Raw genomic sequence first — 20,046 nt, 5'->3', positions numbered from 1 at the left:
TAGATATATAGATATCTATAGATATCTATATCTATAGATATATATATAGAAGATACATGTCAAGACTTAGACAATTCATATAAATGAGGTTTTCTGGAGCAAATCTTCGAATTCCAACCTAAAGATAAAGAAGACTTCACAACTAAAACAATCCTTGTAACAATCTCCTTTACTTACAGGCATGTACTTCATTGCTTAATGGAGCATTATGGCGTACAAAAGGAACACTGCAGAAACAAACAGTTCAGCTTCAGGGGATGCCTTCTTTTGCAAATAAAAAATAATTATAAATTTAGCTTTAAAAGCCTAAAACAATGTTCAAATTTACAAAGACCATTGATCTATAAATATGAGTTTATTTGAGCTTTGGTCACAGGGAAAGACATCTAAGCAGTGGATCAAGAGAATGAGTTCCCACCTCTTCTTTAGTGTTTTTAGAAGGACACCAATGTGTCAGAGTTCTGCCACAAGGCCTCCTTGTTAGCAAAAGGCCTCACCAGGGAGCCAGCCGGGTGGAAATCCCTCAAGTCCAAACTACTCTTTCTATGCAGAACAGGCTCTTCTCTGAGCTCCTCCCACATGGTTGGATTTCAACCCAATCTCTCAGAGATAACTAACCCAACACACTGAAGGTATTAAAAACAATTCCATATTTTTATTTCTGAACATTAAATAGAGATCTTTGTCATGTAAACATCATTTTCATAACTGGACACACTAAAGAAGCAGTTTTGTTCAATCAAAACTGGGACAAACGTGCTGAAGACAGAATACCCGCCTGCTAACCTAAATATAGAGGTGATCTATCATTACAAACTGCTATCAAATGTACTGAGAACCTTAAAGGCTGTGCTAAGAACTGAACTTTACAGAACATTACAGCAGTAAATGAACTCACCAAAGGCAGTCTCAAATAGTCCTATTTCATATGCACAGAATGTATTTGTCAGTTTCAACAGAGGATGTCCTACAGCCACATATAATCAAAACGAGAACTTGAACATTCATTTCTAAATTGCAAACTGCTAGTAATTCCAAGCTTGACTCCTGATGACAGCTGACCGTCCTTTTCATTGTAAATATCAGGACTGTAATTAAAGAGACCCAAAGATTCTGTTTAATCAGAAAACTGCTCAAATATTGATCACTAATATCGCAAATTGCGAGTTTTCCTCATATCGTCCAGCCCTAATAAAAGCTCATTTAACCATGAACCTTCGGTAAAAAAAGCCTATAACCACGGAATGTGACACATGGAAAGCAAAAAGGATTGTAACCACATTGTTTTTTGAAGGTTTTGTCAATTGTCTCAGCTTGTTGAATGAACAGTTTTCCTACCATACCTGCCAGGAGCTTATGTGGATTTAAACCGTTCTGGAATAGTGAAACTCGTCAGAAACGCTCCATAAATGTTTCATATGGTCTATGATGATGGATAATAGGTTTCCATACGTTTAGAAGTGTTATAGTTATTTTGGCAAAGCAAATACACTGCATGTGACTTCTCATCTTAGAAGTGTTAAACTGCTGCAAACCAAAATAAACATTGCAGTTAAAATATGTTCTTTATCTTTGAAGCCCTGAATTATTGTATTAATTAAAACATATATATAAATAAAAGTTTGGAACACATGAAACAAAGGCCATAGCATAAAAGATATGGCATTCTTGTAATTTGATTGCCATGAATATTTTCTATTTTGTGACACAACACGTGGTCAACGTCATTATGACCCCATTAGAGTTTGGCCAAAGACGCAAACAGAGACATTTTATGTGATATTTAGCAAGTATTACGAAAAGAAATGGTAGCTGGACTGATAGTGGCGAGCCTGAAAACGCTAAAAGCTTCACTTGATACTAATCTATTGAAGGAATTAGGCTTAAAGGCGAGGACTTTGCAGACTTTTTTTGTCCCAGGTCATAAAAAAAAAAAACTTTAAATGATTTTACTTTCATCCTTAAATGATTTTCAACTTGGATTTACAGTTAAATGCAGCAATTTGAATTTGATTATAGTTTTCTTTAACTCAGCATTCTTGGAAAATGGTTGGTAACCAATTTATTCATGGCGTGAAGCTCACTAGATTGAATCTAGGATTAGGGATTTCTCTCGTCTCCATTGCCCCCTTTCTGTCTCCTTCAGCCCCGTTGAAGAGGGGTGTTTATAATTCTCAAGACGCCCTTTATGAGTCTAATATAAATAAAATCGAAAGGGCCAGAAACAGTCTCCCGTTGAATAATCCACTCCTACAAAAAACAGAATTTTTAAAGATTATTCAATCTCCGGGGCCAGTCTCGTTTTTTTTTACTGTTTAATACCTTTTATTACACGGAACATTTTTAAATTCCATCCAGTCGCAGCAAGTATATAGTTATGCTATATGACCTTTACGTCTATAAAGAGATCAAGTTATCCATCTACCTACATGAGAGTGTGCATGTGTGCTTTTGTGTAGGTGTGTGCATGTGTGTGTATGCATATGCTTAAGTCTGCATGTACGTGTGTTTATGTTTGTATGTGCATGTATGTGTATGTGTGCACATGCATGTGTGCATGTGTGTTGACTACAGGAATGACTGTAGGCTACAGACAGACAATAAATAACAGCAAAAGTAACAGAAGTGCCACCCAGGCTGATGAGAGAATGCCAGCGTTCCTTGACGAAGGTGATATATGACCTCTGGAAGCATGTTGTTTTGTCATCTCCCCACAAAGACTCTGAGAATCCATTTCATCCACAGGGCATCAAAACAGGGGATTGTGTTTATCCTTCTGTCTGTATGGCTGACTTTATTAAAGACTAGTGGCCCAGATGAATGGCATGTGGCTGGCAGCTGGCAGCTAGAAATGCATTTGTGAGGCGTTAACAATAATCAGCAGAGTCTGAGGCTGGAAAACCACACAGCAAATGGCACTCAGAGCTCAAAGAGAGTGGCCCTAGAATTGTCATCCTGTACCAGCCCAGATGAAAGAGCATCTTCACTTTTCTTGTCTCAACAAGCTGTGTTTGTGCTGCCAGGCATCTGGATGTTCATCTTTGAGGGTACCTCTGTGTTCACAGGCTAATTGCTACGCAGAACAAACTAGTTTGACTCTTAATGCCTGTCAGATGTCAAAATCAATAATTTCAGAGGGAGATTCTGGGGGGAAATATGAAATAAACCACCAGATCACTGTTTCTGCAACATTAAACAGCAATTTGACTCATTGTGATGGTGCTGGCAATCGCTTGGCCTGAAACTAAAGCTGCCATTTACAATCACATCTCAAAAGCCATTCATTTGCCGTGTCAGAACCTCCAAAAACTGAGGACCCATAAAATGCATTTATAGACTATAAGACTTATAAAGATCAGTTTAATTAAATGAATGACTTAAAGTTGTTTTTTTTCTTCTTTCCAAATTGGCTTTATTGTGCATGTTATACAAGTTAATTGTTCAAATCTTTTTAACATTTCACAAACAAACGTGTTAGCTAACCTCACCTCGATGAGCGACGATTCTCTGTAAACTGTAACGTTAGAAATGTTCAGCTGGTAACCTGATAAAGGAATGTTTTTTATGATAAACACGGATACAAACAAAGGTGTCCACATCATGTCTCTGATGCTGAATGAGGTGTAAAAAGTGGACTCTGCTTCACAAATCTACCACTGACACCTTTTATGGAAAATTCAGGGGTTTGTTTCTGTGATGCTAAACACATTTTAGTTCATAACTAACTATTTTGAGCTGACTCTGCCACATAGACTGTAAGGACATCTGAGCTGTTTGATTATCAAAATGAATCCAAATTTGAATAGGATTACATTGGCATACTCAAGTGCCTAAAAACTGCTGCGTTTCATTCTCAAAACATTTCCTCTGAAGTTTTCAGAGGTTAACTTTTGCCAATGAAAAACATCCCATATTGAACAATTACGACAGTTTCAGCTGTTAAAAAAAAAGAAGAATCACAAGAAGTGAGGATGCCAAACATTAGACAGAGTTGACTGTTAATCCCACAGAGAATAAAGCAAGAGTTTAAGAGATCTATCATCCGACGTTGGGAACAGAGATAAAAATAGTGCTGTCTGATAATGCTGCTGTGATCTGGGTCAGGGATGTAATCACGTGCAGCAAATATGAACTGCTCAATGGATGCTAAATGTGTTAAATGAAGTCTGAAATCCAGAATTACCTTTTTTTTTTTTTTTTAAACATACCAGGTTTTGGTCTACTGCTAATGCCAACACCTTTGGAGCGAGCACAGAACATATTTGGTCCACCTGGCTGCAGATACGTTTGTTTTCCTCTGATGTGGCCGTCTGCTGGGAGATTGCTTCTGAATTGAGCGGTTTCACCTTTGAGAGAAATGTGTCAGTAAATCAGAGGAGTGGGGGGGAAAGGTATTGGAGCTCCAACCATTCCAAACTTAATACTTTTAGTGTTTAAGAAAAACACACAATATTGGACATTCTTGCAAACCGAAAGGAATCTGTTGCAAGAGAATTCTGGAAAAAAAGGGCTTTAATTTGAATGAATAACGTCCAACTACACTTCCAGACATCAATGAAAACCTTGGATCTGCCACAGCAGAAAGCAGATCAGAATGGTAGAAGAAGATGTAGCATTTCTGCATGTATTATTAGTTTAGACATAAATGTGATGCCAATCTTACATTCCCTGCCAATTTGTTTGCTGAGCAAATATAGAACTGAGTAGCCACCTGCTTCTACTCCAATCAGCCAAAAGATGTAGAAGTGGCTGCAAGATAAGCAGACATACCCCCCCCCCCCCCCCACACACACACACACACTTCTGGCAAAGTAAAAAATAAAAGTCTGGCTGAGAACTTTAATGGAGCAAAGAAAGTGTCAGCTTTCTGGAAACAAGGTGCATGACATGTAACACCGTCTTCCCAATTCCACAGCACTTGAGAGGATATACTTGACTGAGTGCAACCCTGGTGTATTATTAGTTGCTAAGCAGCCTGACCTTCATCTCTTTTACCTGGCTTTGTCTTCACTGCCTTTGTCCTTTTCTCTGTGCAGATCCTGACAACGTATGTGTGTAGCTGGGTTGCATGAGTTGTGCGTGTCTTTCGTGGTGATGTGGCTAAATTCACCCGGCAGATCCACATAATGCATGTACTGCTGAGTCTGTCTGCTTTGTGTTTGCCGCTGCTCTCTCATGGATACGTCCACTTATTCGAGATGAGGTGGAAGCAGGAAAACTCACTGCAAATGTGTGTGTGTGTGTGTGTGTGTGGGGGGGGGGGGGGGGTATCCTGGGCTCACGTCAAAGCTTCCAGGAGTTAAACCTGCAGAATGTTTCCTGATGAACTCCTTCTTGCTGTCTGCACTCACGTGCTCCCCTGTCACCGTGTGCTCGGGTTTGATGGGATTTTCCTCCTCCAGCAATCTGAAAAGTGCTAGATGAACACCGTGGCGTTTTCTTTGTGTGCTTTCTGGAAGATTCATTAAAATTGCAAAGCTTTGATATTGAGAGAAAACCTTGCTAATGGCTAATTGGGAGTTGAAGGTGAGAGTCGGGGCGTGAAGCCTGTCTTCCATCAGCTCCAGCATGCCGGAGGAACCATGGAGAAGGGACGGCAGTCTCATTCTGAGCCGACATTCGGCATCCTGACTTCATACTTTACGAGGGGGCGGGTTTGTTTTTGATTAAATGTCGACTCTTATACTTCACTCAAGAGGACTTAATCACTTTTTGTGTGGGTGTGCTTGATTGTCTGATTACCACATTTTGGCCATGCTCCCTCCCAATCAACTCCTCTGAGCACCCCATTCTCCTTGATTGATTTGTAACAGTCACAGCCAACCCTGATGATGGAACGCCTGCCTAATGACCATACATCAAGAGGAGGCGATGAGCGGCGTGCTGAAGGCACACGGCTGATGCGCAAAAGGCAGCGCCGCCCTAATGGTTGTCCTCTATTTTGACATCTGCTGGGAGAAAAAGAATGATGTTGTCTTCTTCAAGGCGGGGTTTCCATCTTGATGCGGGGTAATGAGATTATTAAGAGTCCTGGAAAACAATTCTGACACCAAATGTAGTGGCTCCGCCCCCTTTATTCCTGCCTAAATGCGTAATGAGACAGAAAAGAAGAAGTTGGCTTTACGGTTTCACATGTCATGTTTACACACGAAGAAAATGGACAGTGATGCGTCAACAGTTCTTCAGATAAAAGGCCTTTAACTCTTATTCCTAATAGATTTTTCTTAAGCTTTGAAGCCAACAACACAAACAAGAAGAAATGAGGCTAATATGACATGATGACACTTGTTCACCTTTCAGCACATCCCTTCATGGGTCACCACAGCCATGAAGACGGTTTGGCAGAGATTCTTTACGTTGGGGGTCCTTCCTGACACAACCCTGTATTTTATCCTGGCCCTGGCACAGGAAGACCCAGACTTGGCCCCCTTGTGGATAAAGAGGGTGAAGGGTCTTGCATAAGGACCCAGGATGGAGTAAGCTCAATGCGCCCTGGGAAGCTAACCTTTGCTCATACGGCATGGGCTAAAGACGGCATATAAAGTCCCATTAGCTGGTGTGTGAAAATTGTTCTCTGTGTCTGGCCCCTCCCCTGGGGTAGGGGTAAACTGCAGAGACAGCCACCCTCGTGGTTTGACCCCCCCCCCAATCCAACCCTTTAATGCTGAGTGTCAAACAGGAGGCATTAGGTTCCATTTTCAGAATTAACAGGACTGGATTTGAACCTACGACCTGACAGTGCCAGGGTGGACACTCTACCCTCAAGGCCTCTAAATTGGTCAATTAAGTAAAATAAATTGGATTCATAAAATCATGATAAGATATAGGATTTGATCTGATATTCCCAGAATTCTGGAGTGAAAATGTTTTTCTTGAGTTTTGAAGTTGAGAGTTTCTCTGAATATTCCAGAGTAAGTATTTAAATTTGAACTTTCTGTCTCACTTCTTTGTAGTTTCTGGTGTTCAGCAGCAAAAAGAGCCAGAAAGTTTTTACATTTGATTAATTGTTATTTTTATTTTTTTCATATTAGGATTAATGTATTAATACCTTCTATGGCTTTTAGGCAGAACTGTTCTGGACTGCATAGATTAGCAGAGACAGTGCATAAACTTCCAGTGCATTAAAGAGAAAATAGGAGTAAACTAGAAAAATAAAAAAACCGTGAAGGTCAGAAAGGCTGAAGGCCTCACAAGCAGTCCGTCGGTTGAGGATGGATGAGATGATACTCTTCAGCTTCTTTACCATTTAGCATATTCCTGATCCTGTTTTAAATCCTGTCTATTTTTAGGATTTTGTGTGTTTTTTGTGTGTTTTATTGTTACTTCATTTATTGACAAAACCAAAGTAGAAATACTTCAATAATTACAGACCATAGAGTTAAGTGCAGGGAAAAAGTATTTTACGTTGCAGAATATTTGTACTTTACAGGAACTTGTTGCACATTTTCCTGAGTCTGAGCAAAAAGAAAGTAGAAAGTTTCTTTTTATTTATTTATTTTCTCACTTCCCACAGTTGAGCTTTTACTGTACACACAAAGGACTGCTGCCTGATTCTGTCACCGCAGAATCCATTTTTAGATGCATGAATAAAACATTTAAGCACCTTTCTTCATAGATGCCACTTTGCTCTACAAATGAACACAGGATAAGCAGCGGGCTATTCCTCCTAGTCGAGGCTGAAGCACCCATTCTGTCAAATCATCCGATTATGAACTGCATATATTAGCCGCGGCACGACACCCACTGATACCCCAAGGCTTTCTGACCAGGGGTCGACTTCCGTTGTTTAATAGACGCGCCCCATTCCTCAGCTAAGTCACAGAGGGTGGTTCACTGCAGCACACTCAGGGTTTGGGGATTTGAATGGGTTTCTAAAAATTGCCATCCAATCTCTAACCTGTCTGATGACTTCAAAGCACCGCGATGAGCTGAGTGACATGAAGACATTCACACCTCCCAGCGGGAGAATGGGTTGTCTCCTGTCTCGTATCTGGACGAGCCCTGTCCCCAACCAAGCATTTGCTTCTCACTCATGCATGAAGCTGTCATTTCCCAAATGCGTCAGCCCCCCAGAAAGGTGTCACTGGGGATTATTGGATACCTCAAAGGGATTAACATCCTTCCTGACAAACTGGCCGCTTCACTCGTTCCAAGAAGTTCCTCTGTGGTTTTTATGTATGTTTGAGTAAACGTTATACGTATACGTTATGTTAAACCAGCCAGAACTTCTGTAGAATACGACGTCTCTTCTTCCTCATGTCTCATCATGAAGTGTCTGTCTTATGCTGCAGATCTTCTGATGAACCAATTATCTGGAAATACTTGGCAGAGGAGCCGCTCATTTCCCGCTCACTAATGTCCTGAGTTTTTAATCAGGCAACAAGAAGAGGAAAACGGGAAAAAAACACAATAAGGAGAAGTACATGCAGAGTGCATTAATCCTCCTCCTCAGCTGCGTCTGTCTAATTAAGGGTCATTCTGTCTCCTGGACACACTAGTCCCAACCCGCATAATTAAATGTTGCTTTGTGCTAGCCATCTGGAGACCTCATCACTTTAAACATGCATGTCAAATTAATTCCTCAGTAATGTTTAGATTGCTTCTTAGTGCTTTATTAACATCCAGGGTTAGCTGTTTATGTTTCTTCTTCTCTCATTGGCTGCAAACACTTCCATGCATGCATGCATCCACGTATGCATGCATGCAACAAAACTCCCCACCGGACCTGGCTGCACAGAACGACCACTAACGCCGACAAACGCCCACTTCAAAGCCGCCGAACACTTTGGTACAAAAGGAAAACACATCTGTGTGCAGACAGCTTTTAATGAGCATTTAGGGCGTCGCTCTCACTCAGGACGCAGCGGCACATCAGTGCAGCAGATTGTTTTTTTGGAAGAGTGGGCTTTCAAGCCTCTTTATTGCAGCAAAAATCCAGGGAAAACATGTTCCAGCTGTAAATAAAGCCTCACGATTAAAACTTCAGTTCAATAAGCAGAAACCTGGAGTGAAAAGTCACGTTTGCATTCTTCCTCGCCTTTTGTCCTGGCATATTATGCTCCTTTTTTTATTCGCCCATCAAATGACGCCTGAAATACAGACATGTGTGCAGCCAGAGAGGCATTCTGTCTTGTCATTCTCTTTCGCCAAGTGCGGTTGAGGATTAGTCTGTGGGTGAGTGCTGAGAATAAAGATCACTGCAGTGGAGAAACACATTGTCACATTTCAGGAGATAAGGGGGGGGCAATCTGCTGGCAGAGGACTTAACCAGCTCCCTCTGGCTGGTTGTGGAGCTAACTGAAAGTCACCAGCAAGTCCCAGGAAGTGGTTCACAACTAACCCCGCCAAAACAAAAACAACACCAGACACACTCTTTGTGGACTCGAAGTGGTATTAGCCATTCTGATACCCCCTCACTGATAAAGAGTGCCCTTCTTTTCATGGTCCCAACTGTACCTCTGTCCAATTTCCTACCACAGTGGTTCAAGTCTCAATGCAAAATGAAATACGGGTTGTCTCTTAACGCAAGAGAGAATCGAATATTTGAGTTAAAAGATGGCTTAATGCACGGGGCTATTCTTACTTTCAAACTTAATACTCCTGCATGGCTGCTTTCCCAGAGTGGCAGATGTGCTCAGAGGCACTACTTAATTACTGAGAATAAAACATTTTTGCGCGGTTCAGGGAAGAACAGCCAGATATTGGAAATGCTAGAACGGCATCTCGTACTGTTATGGATAAGACCTGAATCCTAATATCAGAGTATGTCCTTACTTATCTGCAGAAGACGGGGTTCTGCATTTCATTTAAAAATACAAAACAAAATGTCCAACCGTGTCAAAAAGGACGTTCTTTTAAAGAAACAAAAAGGGAATTTAATGAAAAGCTTACCTTTCCCACATACTGTGCATCTGGTCCCATGTGTTCTTCTAAAACAAAGAACTGGTTCCAGATCCAGCCACGCTTAGGCCTGTGGTGCACCTCCGTTTCCCCATTGGCCAGTTTGGTCTGGTTCTTGGAGGGCACTTTGGTGGGGACATGGTGGCTGGCCCCATAGCATCTCTGGATGAAGCAGAGGCAGACCAAAAATGGGCAAAGACAGCAGGTCATGGGTATCCTCATGGCGGTGCTTGCTTTTGTAAACGGATCCCTGTGTTCCAAGGGGGCGAGGTCCACCGCAGCAGCAGCTGCCACCAACAGCCACTGCTGCAGACCTGAGCAGTGGTCTGAGCCAAAAGGGGAATCAAATCCCAACTATGGAAGGAGAAGTCCAGGAAGGTCCTTTCAGGTTCATGGCCAAAAGCCGGGAGTTGAAAAATGGGGTCACGTTTACATTCTGGGATTTCCTGGGCCGTGAGATGTTGTTCAAACAGATGTGAACTCGTGGGTCGTTCTACCAAGAGCAGAGGTTAATCCTGGAAGCCATTCTCATGTCCTAGAAGAGAGAGGAGGGAAAGAGATTAATTTGATGGATATTAGAGGATAAATATCCTTTAATTCCCTCCAATTAAATTGCCAGTCATAAATCCACCCAGACGAAGGCGCACACTCCACACTGGCAGACTTTGATAAAGAAAAAAGGCAGCAGACATTCTTGGTTCATTTTTGTCATTACACAGATCCAACAAAAGTCATTGGACAAACGTTGCTTTCAAGCGCTTTTCTAAACCTTGAAGGTCATGGTGCTGTTCGGTGAGTGAGTCCACCAAATGAGGTCAGATGAATCACAGGGCAACCTTGGTCCTTTGAATCCCACAAAACAGATTTAAATCCTTTGAAATGATGGAAAAGCTTTGATTTGGTTGTTTTGCAACAGAAACAGCCTAAAGAGCTGCAGAGCTGCATGTCAGCTAGAAAACATTTACTCTGATTACGGTAAACAGGAATCTGGTAGATTATGAATGAACAAATACAAACATTAAAAACTTGGAATGGTGACATCAGTGTGGGCCGGGGAACTCCTTTTACAGAAATCGGAGCCATTGATCCGCTTTGAGACTTTTTCAAAATGTAAACCGTATTTCTGTCTAAATTAAATGTATTATTATTATCATTATTATAAATCATTCTGAAAATGTTTGGGAACTTAGAATATGAAACAGAATGGGGCTTGCAGGACTTTTGCAATAGATGCTTAAGGGAAAGCTCGAAATTCACCTGAGTTGTGGGCGGGACTGTTGGCGAGGAGTAAGCCTCCACTGATTTCCCATCATCCACCTGTTGACACTATCTCGTATTATCTTACAGCCCCCACCCCCCCTACCTAACATTAGTGGTGCACAAACATGGCAGCAACATCAGAGCTATCCAGCCGTACAGTTTAGATCAAGAGAACGTGTGGCCCCGCCCACTGTAGCACCTACATCACAGCTACAAACATTATCCAACTGCATTTTTTCCATCTGCTCCTGATTCAGAACAATTTGAATAAAGAAATACTCAGAAATGCAATTTTAATCTTACATTTCTTTATCTTTGTCCTCCATCATCATTGTCAACAGCTATAGACGGGACTTGAACCATTTCATTACAGTTAAATCTGTGATTTATCAGGAAACAGATGCATTCTAGAGCATAAAAAATACAAGACTTTGACATTTTCCAAACCTGCTTTTTTAGCCTTTATCCACATCAGGTGTTTTTTAAACAAAAATACATTTTTATAGATTAACTACAACAGAAATCCAGGATAATCTCAAAGTCAACGCTTGAAGGTGGAGCCTGGCACGCCGGTGTGTGGATAAGCTGATGGTTTCAGGCTGGAAATAAAAATGTCTCCTTACTTAGAAAAAGAACTTCTGAGAGAAATCCGAGAAAAAAAAGCAACAGAAGAGAGAAAACTTTTGCTTTGACAGTAAGAGAGGATGCAGAAACACTTCCTTCATAAAGAGAGTCAATCGAACATTCAAGTGCTTCAGCAGAACAGCAGCTTTGTGCGGATTATTCAGAATAAATACATGGATATGACATTTAATCGTATATAGGAGCCGACTGACTTCAAAACCTGCTTTAGTCTACATTTTGGAAAGCAAAATAAAAGATGAATTCTACTTATAGAATGCAGATTTATTGAGATTTCCTGAAAAGCGTCAATTTTCCATGTGGAAGAAAACCCGCTGATGTGAGGAGGACCTGACTGATCTTCCTGCTTCAATTCCCTCCATGCAAATTCTGCAGCTCAGCTGGAAAAACTGGCAGTTTGTAGTTCGGCTGACTTGGAGGCAGTTGTTGTAAAAGCCGAGGGAGGTGGAGTCCGCTCCATATCGACCAGGGTTAAAGCAGTGGAAGGTAAATAATCAGCTGCACTCTGATCATGTGTAATCTGGGAGGCGGTTCTCATCCGCACGGCTACGCCCAAATCCAGCTTTGGCTGCTGTTTTCCTCTGGCAGAGAAAAGGACATTGACGCCTCACTGAATGCTAATGGAGCTGCTTTTCTGAAAGACCTATTTAAAGGTATTTCAGTTTTCTTTTTTAGGACCGAATCTGTTTTTTTCTTATTTAAGGTCACACAGCAACAGAACACTGACATAAAAAACCTACTGGAGCTGAACCACCTCATGAGTCAGAATGAAAAGATCGTTTCCAGTGGTTTCACTTTGGCCTCCTAGGGTTTTCTTCAATCAGTTCCCTAATTGCCTGATTATCATGCTGATTCCAAATAAAATACATTTCAGGGAGCCATAAAATCAACAGCATCTGGCTGTGTCAAAGAAAATCATTTTTCACCGTTTCTGATGATGCTATTGATGTGAGCAGAGCTCTGCACATGCCTGCTACATTACATACATGTTTAGCAGAAGAGGGTGTGCAGTGACAGCTAGAGGATGGTTTTTGAGCATCTTTTAAAACGGTAAAATGGTTAAAAGGATCATATCTATTTATGCAAAGATACAAGACATACAAAACACAAGAATTTAGGGAATAAACATAGTAAAACACATTTATGACAGTTGAAAAGCTTAACTTAAAAAGAAGCAACAAGAACGCGTTTGATCTTTTTGAGTGTGAGCCTCCAAACTATTAGTGGTATCGTCCCTATGTGCAGAAAAGAGGTCATTTTATCATCAAAGTCCACTCTGAGTAGCGCTACCAAGCCAGGAGTTTAAACGGATGCTCACTGCACAACTTTAATCCCTCTGCAGTTACTTGTCCAAACAGGGAGGGCTGCAGAGACAAGCCCCACCCCTAGTTCGCCACCCGCCACGTCCCTGTCGGTGGATGTCACAAAGACACGGAGAGCTCGCTCTAAAAGGCTGCCAGGCGCCTGCTTCATGCTTCTTGGTCCCAAGTGTCCTACACCTCGAGTGTGAAAATAACTCATCTCAATCTCCCGGGAGCCTCGGCCAGCAGCCGCATTTGACAGAAAAACGGACTCACTGTTACACGTTGCTACTTTTCAGTTTGTAACCTATTTTTCCTTTTTCAGCTGCTTTTTGCTGTTTTACTCTGCAAACATGAGTTCTAGTGTTGTGGATTTATGTGATTATGCACGTTCATATAGTGATTTGATGGACGTTGCTTATGCTTTTATTTCCGTTCTAAAGGATGCGTGTCCAAAGACGGAGCTGCAGCCGCTTCTTCACACCAGTAATGTTCAGTAAGCAGGCTGGAACTCGTTAGGGTTAAGGAGGTACAAATGTGGTAACTAACTTTTATTTCAAAAGTGCAAACTCAGATTTACTCCAAACTGTCTTGTTAGGCTACATTAAACAACTGAACAGAAACAGAACCCCCAGATTGTTCTGGTAATTATTTTTTCAACACTTGTGTGTCCATCAGTCTGTCACATGGTACTCAAACCGCCAAGTTCTCATGCTACATTGACATGACCAACAGACGAGGCCACATTCCAGCGCCGTGGGCCACGCCCGTGGAACGGCCTGCCTGAGGATGTGACGGCTTCATCCACTGTGGAGGTTTTTAAAAAAAAAAAAAGACTTTAAACGCGTTTTTGCTCTCTTTACTTTTAAATAGTTTTTACATTTCCTTACATTTTAATTGGCTTTTACTTTTTCTCTGTTTTGACTATTATTATATATTTGTTTTCAGTAAAGCTTTGAGCTGTTTTGTCACAGGAAAAGTGCTTTATAAATAAAGTTGTTTTTGAATTTGAACAATCCGGATAAGCAAAGATTTGTCTGTATTTTTCCTCACCCTATGAAGGACGTTCCACCACAGTTGATGAAGGATTCAAAAGAAAAGTTTCATGTGAAAACACCACAAACCAGCAACGATGCTGCCACTCTGGGACGCTCCCATGGAGGGAAATGCTGACAAAGCTCCTCCCACCCCGCAGACGTCTGTATGCATGCTCGTCGTCATACGTGTAGCATGTCAACTTGGCGGTTTGAGTACCATGTGACAGACTGACAGACACAAAAGTGTTGAAAAAGAATTACTAGAACAAAACATTTGTTCCATAAGGGTGACTAAATGTCCATGCGGGTCCAGCGTTTGAAGTGATAACTTTAATTCAGATCCCGCCGTTTTCTGTAACATTGTTTCTTTATTGCATTTAGCTTTTTAGTCCTAAAAGGGTGAATCTGGGACATATGCCAACAATTATCATTGATGCATTATTGTTTGGCAGCTGAATCGTGAAATTCCTGTTGCACACAGAGAGACATCAACATTTGCATAAAGTACTTACTACCTTTTGTCCGTCTGTCCATGCGGCGTCATTCAGGAAAACGATGCAGAAATTCACACCAAAGTTTTATCTGACATCCAGCTGATCTCTTCCTGTCATTCTGCTCCCAGCATCCCAGTTGAACCTTTGGTCAACTTCTGTTTATCGCCTGAGACGCCATATATCTGCCTGCTGTTTTATTCATACAGCAGAAAAACTCAATTACAGGGGCTCAACTGGTCATGTAAACAACCACAATTTAATAAGACCTTAGCTGGAGCAGAGCCAGCATTTTATGCACACAATCACAGCTGCTGATGACGCAGCAGGAGCTGAATCCCTCCGTGATACATCAAGGAAAATGGGAGCAACAGAGGACAAAATGCAGCAGAAAACAACAGAGAGGCTGGGAGAGAGGACAACAAACTCTGGTCGTCTGCTGCAGATAGTCAATGTTTAGCCCCCCGCTGAGTGCTCGTCCACTGCATTCCACTTCACAGCTTTGGCTTCCCGTCCATGTCAAACAGAAAACAGAGGAGGGGCGGGTCACAACACAAATCACTGCTCCGAACTGAGAACAAGACGACGACCACGTCAGATGACCACGGCCAAGAGCCTCTTGACTTTTCACCTCCTCGCAGAAGAAACCACAGCAAACATTTTCCACCGGTTTATGGAGCCGTGAGCAGCCTGCAGACGGAGCGGGTTTCACTCAGCTATAAGTAAACCTCAAACAGAGGGAGAAAGGTACACAGCACTGAGATGAAACTCTCAAGACACAAGTGTGGATTTACTTAATGATCCTGTTGTTCCTGTGGAAAGCCTCTCACCACAAACGTGGCGTGATCTATACGTCAAACTGGAAAATCGTTGGAAATAAATCCTTCATATAAAGATCAGGAATTCTCTTTTCAACTCGTCTGCAACCAAAAACCCGAGAAAAAAGATGAAACAGAGTCTAGACAAAAGAAATATTACAACATTTGTTTATTTTTTTCCTCCTGTGGGTAAAGGAGGATTTGCTGGAACAACATATATATTCAGCTGATCTTGTGGATATATTTCTATCAAAGTCCAAACACTAGACATGCCATAAAAAGATTGTATCCTGTGCTTTGAGGCAGGTTCCTTTAGGTTCCCTGTTTAAGCATTTGATCATTTGACAAGATAAAAGGGGCTTTTTTTCATGAGAGGCAGACATTTTCTGTGGCTGGATCACAGTAATAGTCCTGATCAAAGCTTATCGTAATGCATAAGCAAACATTGTTTTTCTTTATTGGTTTTTCTTTGTTGTGTAGCAAATTGGTTTGGTCTTTCTGCAAGATAGGAGAAATCTGTTTAGGATATAATCCATTTAATGTTCCTCTACAAAAGCTAACCTTGATCTGGTCACAGAACCAACAGTGACTTTATTAAAAAAAACATTTGTATCTGTTCCTTTAGCTTTTTTAAAGGAGAGTCTGCAGCTGCAGTTCAGTGTTGGTGATCAAAATCAGCTTCAGTAGTGAAGCAATCCTCCAAATGTTCTGCATAAACATAACAGGAGGATAAATTAGCTGTTAGAAGACGGCAGTTATGCCGATGTTTAGCCACCAGACCGCGGTGACTCGTGTTACTTTAACACATAGGAATTAAAGCTGAACTGCCTTAATGGCTGGATTGCATCTCCTCCACCTTCACTTATATACACAACTCTTTTTTTAGCTCATCAGCTGGTTAATGAAGGCTCCTTTCACACCTAGAATTAGCACTCATCAAGCGTGAACCAATCAACAAGCGGACGGCTTCCAGTGTGTCAGGTCGTACCTGGAATTAGACACGTCTCGGCTGACCAGCAACCGGATCGGATTTTCCCTGAATGTAAGCAAATCAACAAACTGGAAAAAGAAATTTCTGAAAACTCACAATCACATCCATGACACCAGAGTATCATGACCAAAGGACCAGACATGCAAATATGACACTGTCACGTGCACCTGCTGTACTCATCAGCTATAATCAAGCTCATTCATCTCACCTGTGTTCCCCCTCACTAATATCTTTAAAAGTGACCTGCCTTGTCCTTAGTTGTTTGTCCAGACACAATTATCTTAGGCTGACTAGTCCAATGATGTGTTCAAGAGACAACCATGTCCACCAGCACGGTGAGGAACCCTCTGAAGGCCTACAGGACTGCTTTGAAATGTTCTCTGCCAACCCCATGAAAACAATACAGCCTGTTTATTTTACTTTCTGTGTGGATTCAGTAGTCCCAGCAAAGACTCCTTTTGAAGAACAAATCTGAGGTGAGCAGCCGGCGGAAAGATACTAAACCAGAGGAAGTTCATACTGAGTGAGACAGAGGAAGGAAAAAAGATAATCTCCAGCAAAACAACATCTGGAGGGTCTGGAAGGTCATGAACATAATCATTGGTTTCAACACAAAAGCACTGGGGCAGCATGACAGGAACATATGAGCTGTTATATAAATGTTCATTTGCTTTAGCTCCCAACTTCATGCTGACTATTTTAACACCACCTCAGGCTTTGCAACTTAGCAGTCTGTCAGTTCACACCTCACTATCAACCCCTATATCTGAGACCCTCTACCACCCCCCAACACCCATCCCCACGGAGGAAATGAGGCTCCAACCTGTAACTGTGGCAATAAGCCAGGTGAGAAAAAGATGGAGAAAGTCAACCAGATAAAAGTAGCCGGGTGGGATGGCATAAGCCCAAGACTTCACAGGACCTTTGCTAAGCAGATGTCCGAGCCGGACAGGAGACCGGCGCTTAGTGTTGGCGTCCAAAACAACCACGCCATCTTAACAGCTTTCCACTGGTTGAACTGACGAATAGACTCCACCTATTGAGAAAACTCATCATGTAACCCTTGTTCTATCCTAGGCACTTTAACGTTGGGAGTAGGGTCATCTAGACCCACTAGACAGTTGTCTGAACCTTTTTTCTTCAATGATTTGTGATCTTCACTGGTGTCCATGGATTACATGAAATCTTTCCACCTTTATCCACCTTTGTCATGGTAGGGAGAACACGTCAATGTAAGGGGGGGGGTCATCTAAGATAGCACAAGGGTTAATGAATGCTGCAGAATGATGGAAACCCTCAAGCAGTCTGTGGTTCCTTATTGGTCATCTGCTGATCAATGAAGATGGGGACCTGTGTGCTTAAAGAACTTGAAAGAAATGTGATTGCCGGAGAAATCAATCTATGGCTTTATGTGCACCAAAGCAACCAGGTTTCCACATTGAAGCTTCAATGGGATCCATCGCCCCCACCAATGTTTTCAGTAGAGAGTTGAGGTGGCGATAAATGATGTCCCTGCAGAAATAGTTAACCCCACCTTTAAGTAGTCTATTCTATTCTATTCTCTTCTGACCAATAGAATGACAGAGGAACAGCTGTTTATTTCTCTTTAGAAGTTTATGAGGTTTTGGCTTCTTGGAGCCGGCAGGTACTTCCCGTTTGGAACGCCAGGGGGAGGGGTCACTCAGTCCAGGTCTCAGTCATTGGTTCAAGTCAAGGCAGTCTAGAGTTTGGAAGGTTTTCACAATAAGTCAACCTCTGGGTGCAGTAATATTCCCTTCCACATCTCCGTATTGTCACAAAGAATTATTCTCATTTAGCATAATTTAAGTATTTAACTTTAGATTTCTTCTTCTCAAATTATGGGATGCATTTTCGATCTGCAGCAGCTTGATTTACAGCAATGTGATTTATTTTCATTTTGAAGTGGGGTTTTATTTTTTTCACTAAAATGCTCCAAAGATGAAATAAATTATACAACCTCTTGCAGTTCTAACCAGGCTTTTCATTTTTTGTACACATTTCAGTGGACACAAAAGGAACAGATTATCTGCTTCACAGATTAGAATTAAATGTAGTTTTTGCCACAAAACGTCTTTTTTTAATCCCACCTTCACACAACCATTATATTGTATTTTAGACACATATAAAGCTGAACTTCATTTCAATGTGGTTTAAAGGACATGATTAAACTCTTGCATTAACCTAAATATAGTAGTTGGATGGGGTATATTTAAACAAATATTCATTGCCATATATCTATTTTATTCAGTTCAAATTCCTTTAAACTCATTTACTACAGTTAATACCACCTTTATGTCCCATATTTACATTTTTAAATTCTGTTACCAATGCGGCAAATTTACCAAATCTTGGTTTGGAGGCTCGAAATGTCCCATTCTAGACTGAATCACATTATACTCATATGTATGGATTCAACCAAAGAACTCAAATATTAAATTTAATAAGGCTAAATCCACCTACACTTGAATTTATAAAAGGTAATTTACCACCAACAACATCGGAACCACAGAAACCTCCAGTGAAACAAAAAAGGGCTAATTTCCTACAACTTAAAGAGAATTGATTCTGTAAGCATCGCAACACATTTCAATTATAGTTTTTCAGAAGGAAAATATGATATTTTCCCATCGTAAAAGTCTGAGTCGTACACTTATTATAACTTAAATTCCATTATATAACCAAGCAGTCAGCAAACAACAACAACACGGAGATCATCTAATAATCTCGAGTTTCCTTGATGAATATGAATTCCCTGGACCCATCTGCTACCTGAGCAGGATCTGAAGATTGAAAATCAGTGCCATCTACTTTCTTAGCTAATTTAATGAGCCTGGGAGTGATTTTACATTTAGACAAAAAAAGGTTTCCGTCCAACTGAAATCTGACTAGTAAACATGAGGAAGAAACTAACGAGAACCACATTCTGATTGGTCCGCTGCAGCTAAGGCTACACTGGTAAATAAAGACACAGTGTGAGGCTATGATCACCTCCATATTTGATCACTTCTGCCCTTCTTGCTTTGCTTATGCACATCCAACAGAACCGGTTTGCAGTCCTTTCCTGACAGTTGTGCGCAATTAAAAACAAAAAAGCAGCAGGTTTTTAAAAACAGATTAGGCTTCAAGGTAATTAGGCCCATTGCAGTAATGACTCCCAGTGAGTCATGAGGGGGAGATGGTGTGTCAGTCACCGCCTCCCTCCATCTCTCCCAAAGTCAACAGTAACTTGTCTTTCCGGTACACTAGACTCCAAATACCATCTGTCCTAACCCTGCAGCTTTCATTACTTTGACTCACCACAACTCAACAACGCAAAGGCCAGCAATATGACAGCAGGAAGTCTCTCATGCTTATGTGCCAACTTACACAATCCGGATCTTTCAGTGTTTCTCTTTTTCTAGGTGTCAATGTAGAAAACATGCCTGCACTCCTCCACCCCACTATATGTTGTTGGGCTGCTTAATGAGAGCTGGGGAAAAGATGAAAAATGCTCCATCTGTTGTGTGTTTAATGGCTGGATTCTCCAGCTTTCATCGTACAGCAGGAGCGCCAGGATGAAGCAGACAGCATCCATCTGCTGGCCAC

The 20,046-nt window shown here is 41.4% G+C and overlaps 1 protein-coding gene across 4 annotated transcripts in view; it reads right to left on the bottom strand.

Annotated features, from left to right (window-relative positions):
* LOC101174782 (cadherin-18) overlaps positions 1-20,046 on the bottom strand; it is a 180,722-nt gene that overhangs the window by 72,708 nt on the left and 87,968 nt on the right. For 3 of the 4 annotated variants that reach the window (XM_004081197.5, XM_023950139.2, XM_078938766.1), the window contains exon 2: positions 9,892-10,435. In XM_004081197.5, the coding sequence (XP_004081245.1) occupies positions 9,892-10,122 (231 nt within the window). In that variant the 5' untranslated portion in view covers positions 10,123-10,435. Of the gene's footprint in view, positions 1-9,891; positions 10,436-20,046 lie in introns of those variants that run through there. The other variant, XM_078938767.1, reaches the window with a different exon arrangement.

The sequence above is a fragment of the Oryzias latipes genome, chromosome 20 (assembly GCF_053564925.1).
Source record: "Oryzias latipes strain Hd-rR chromosome 20, Olatipes_Hd-rR_3.1".
NCBI classification, from domain to species: Eukaryota; Metazoa; Chordata; class Actinopteri; order Beloniformes; family Adrianichthyidae; genus Oryzias; species Oryzias latipes.
The sequence above is the reverse complement of the archived record's forward strand: the minus strand, read 5'-3'. Positions and strand labels throughout refer to the sequence as shown.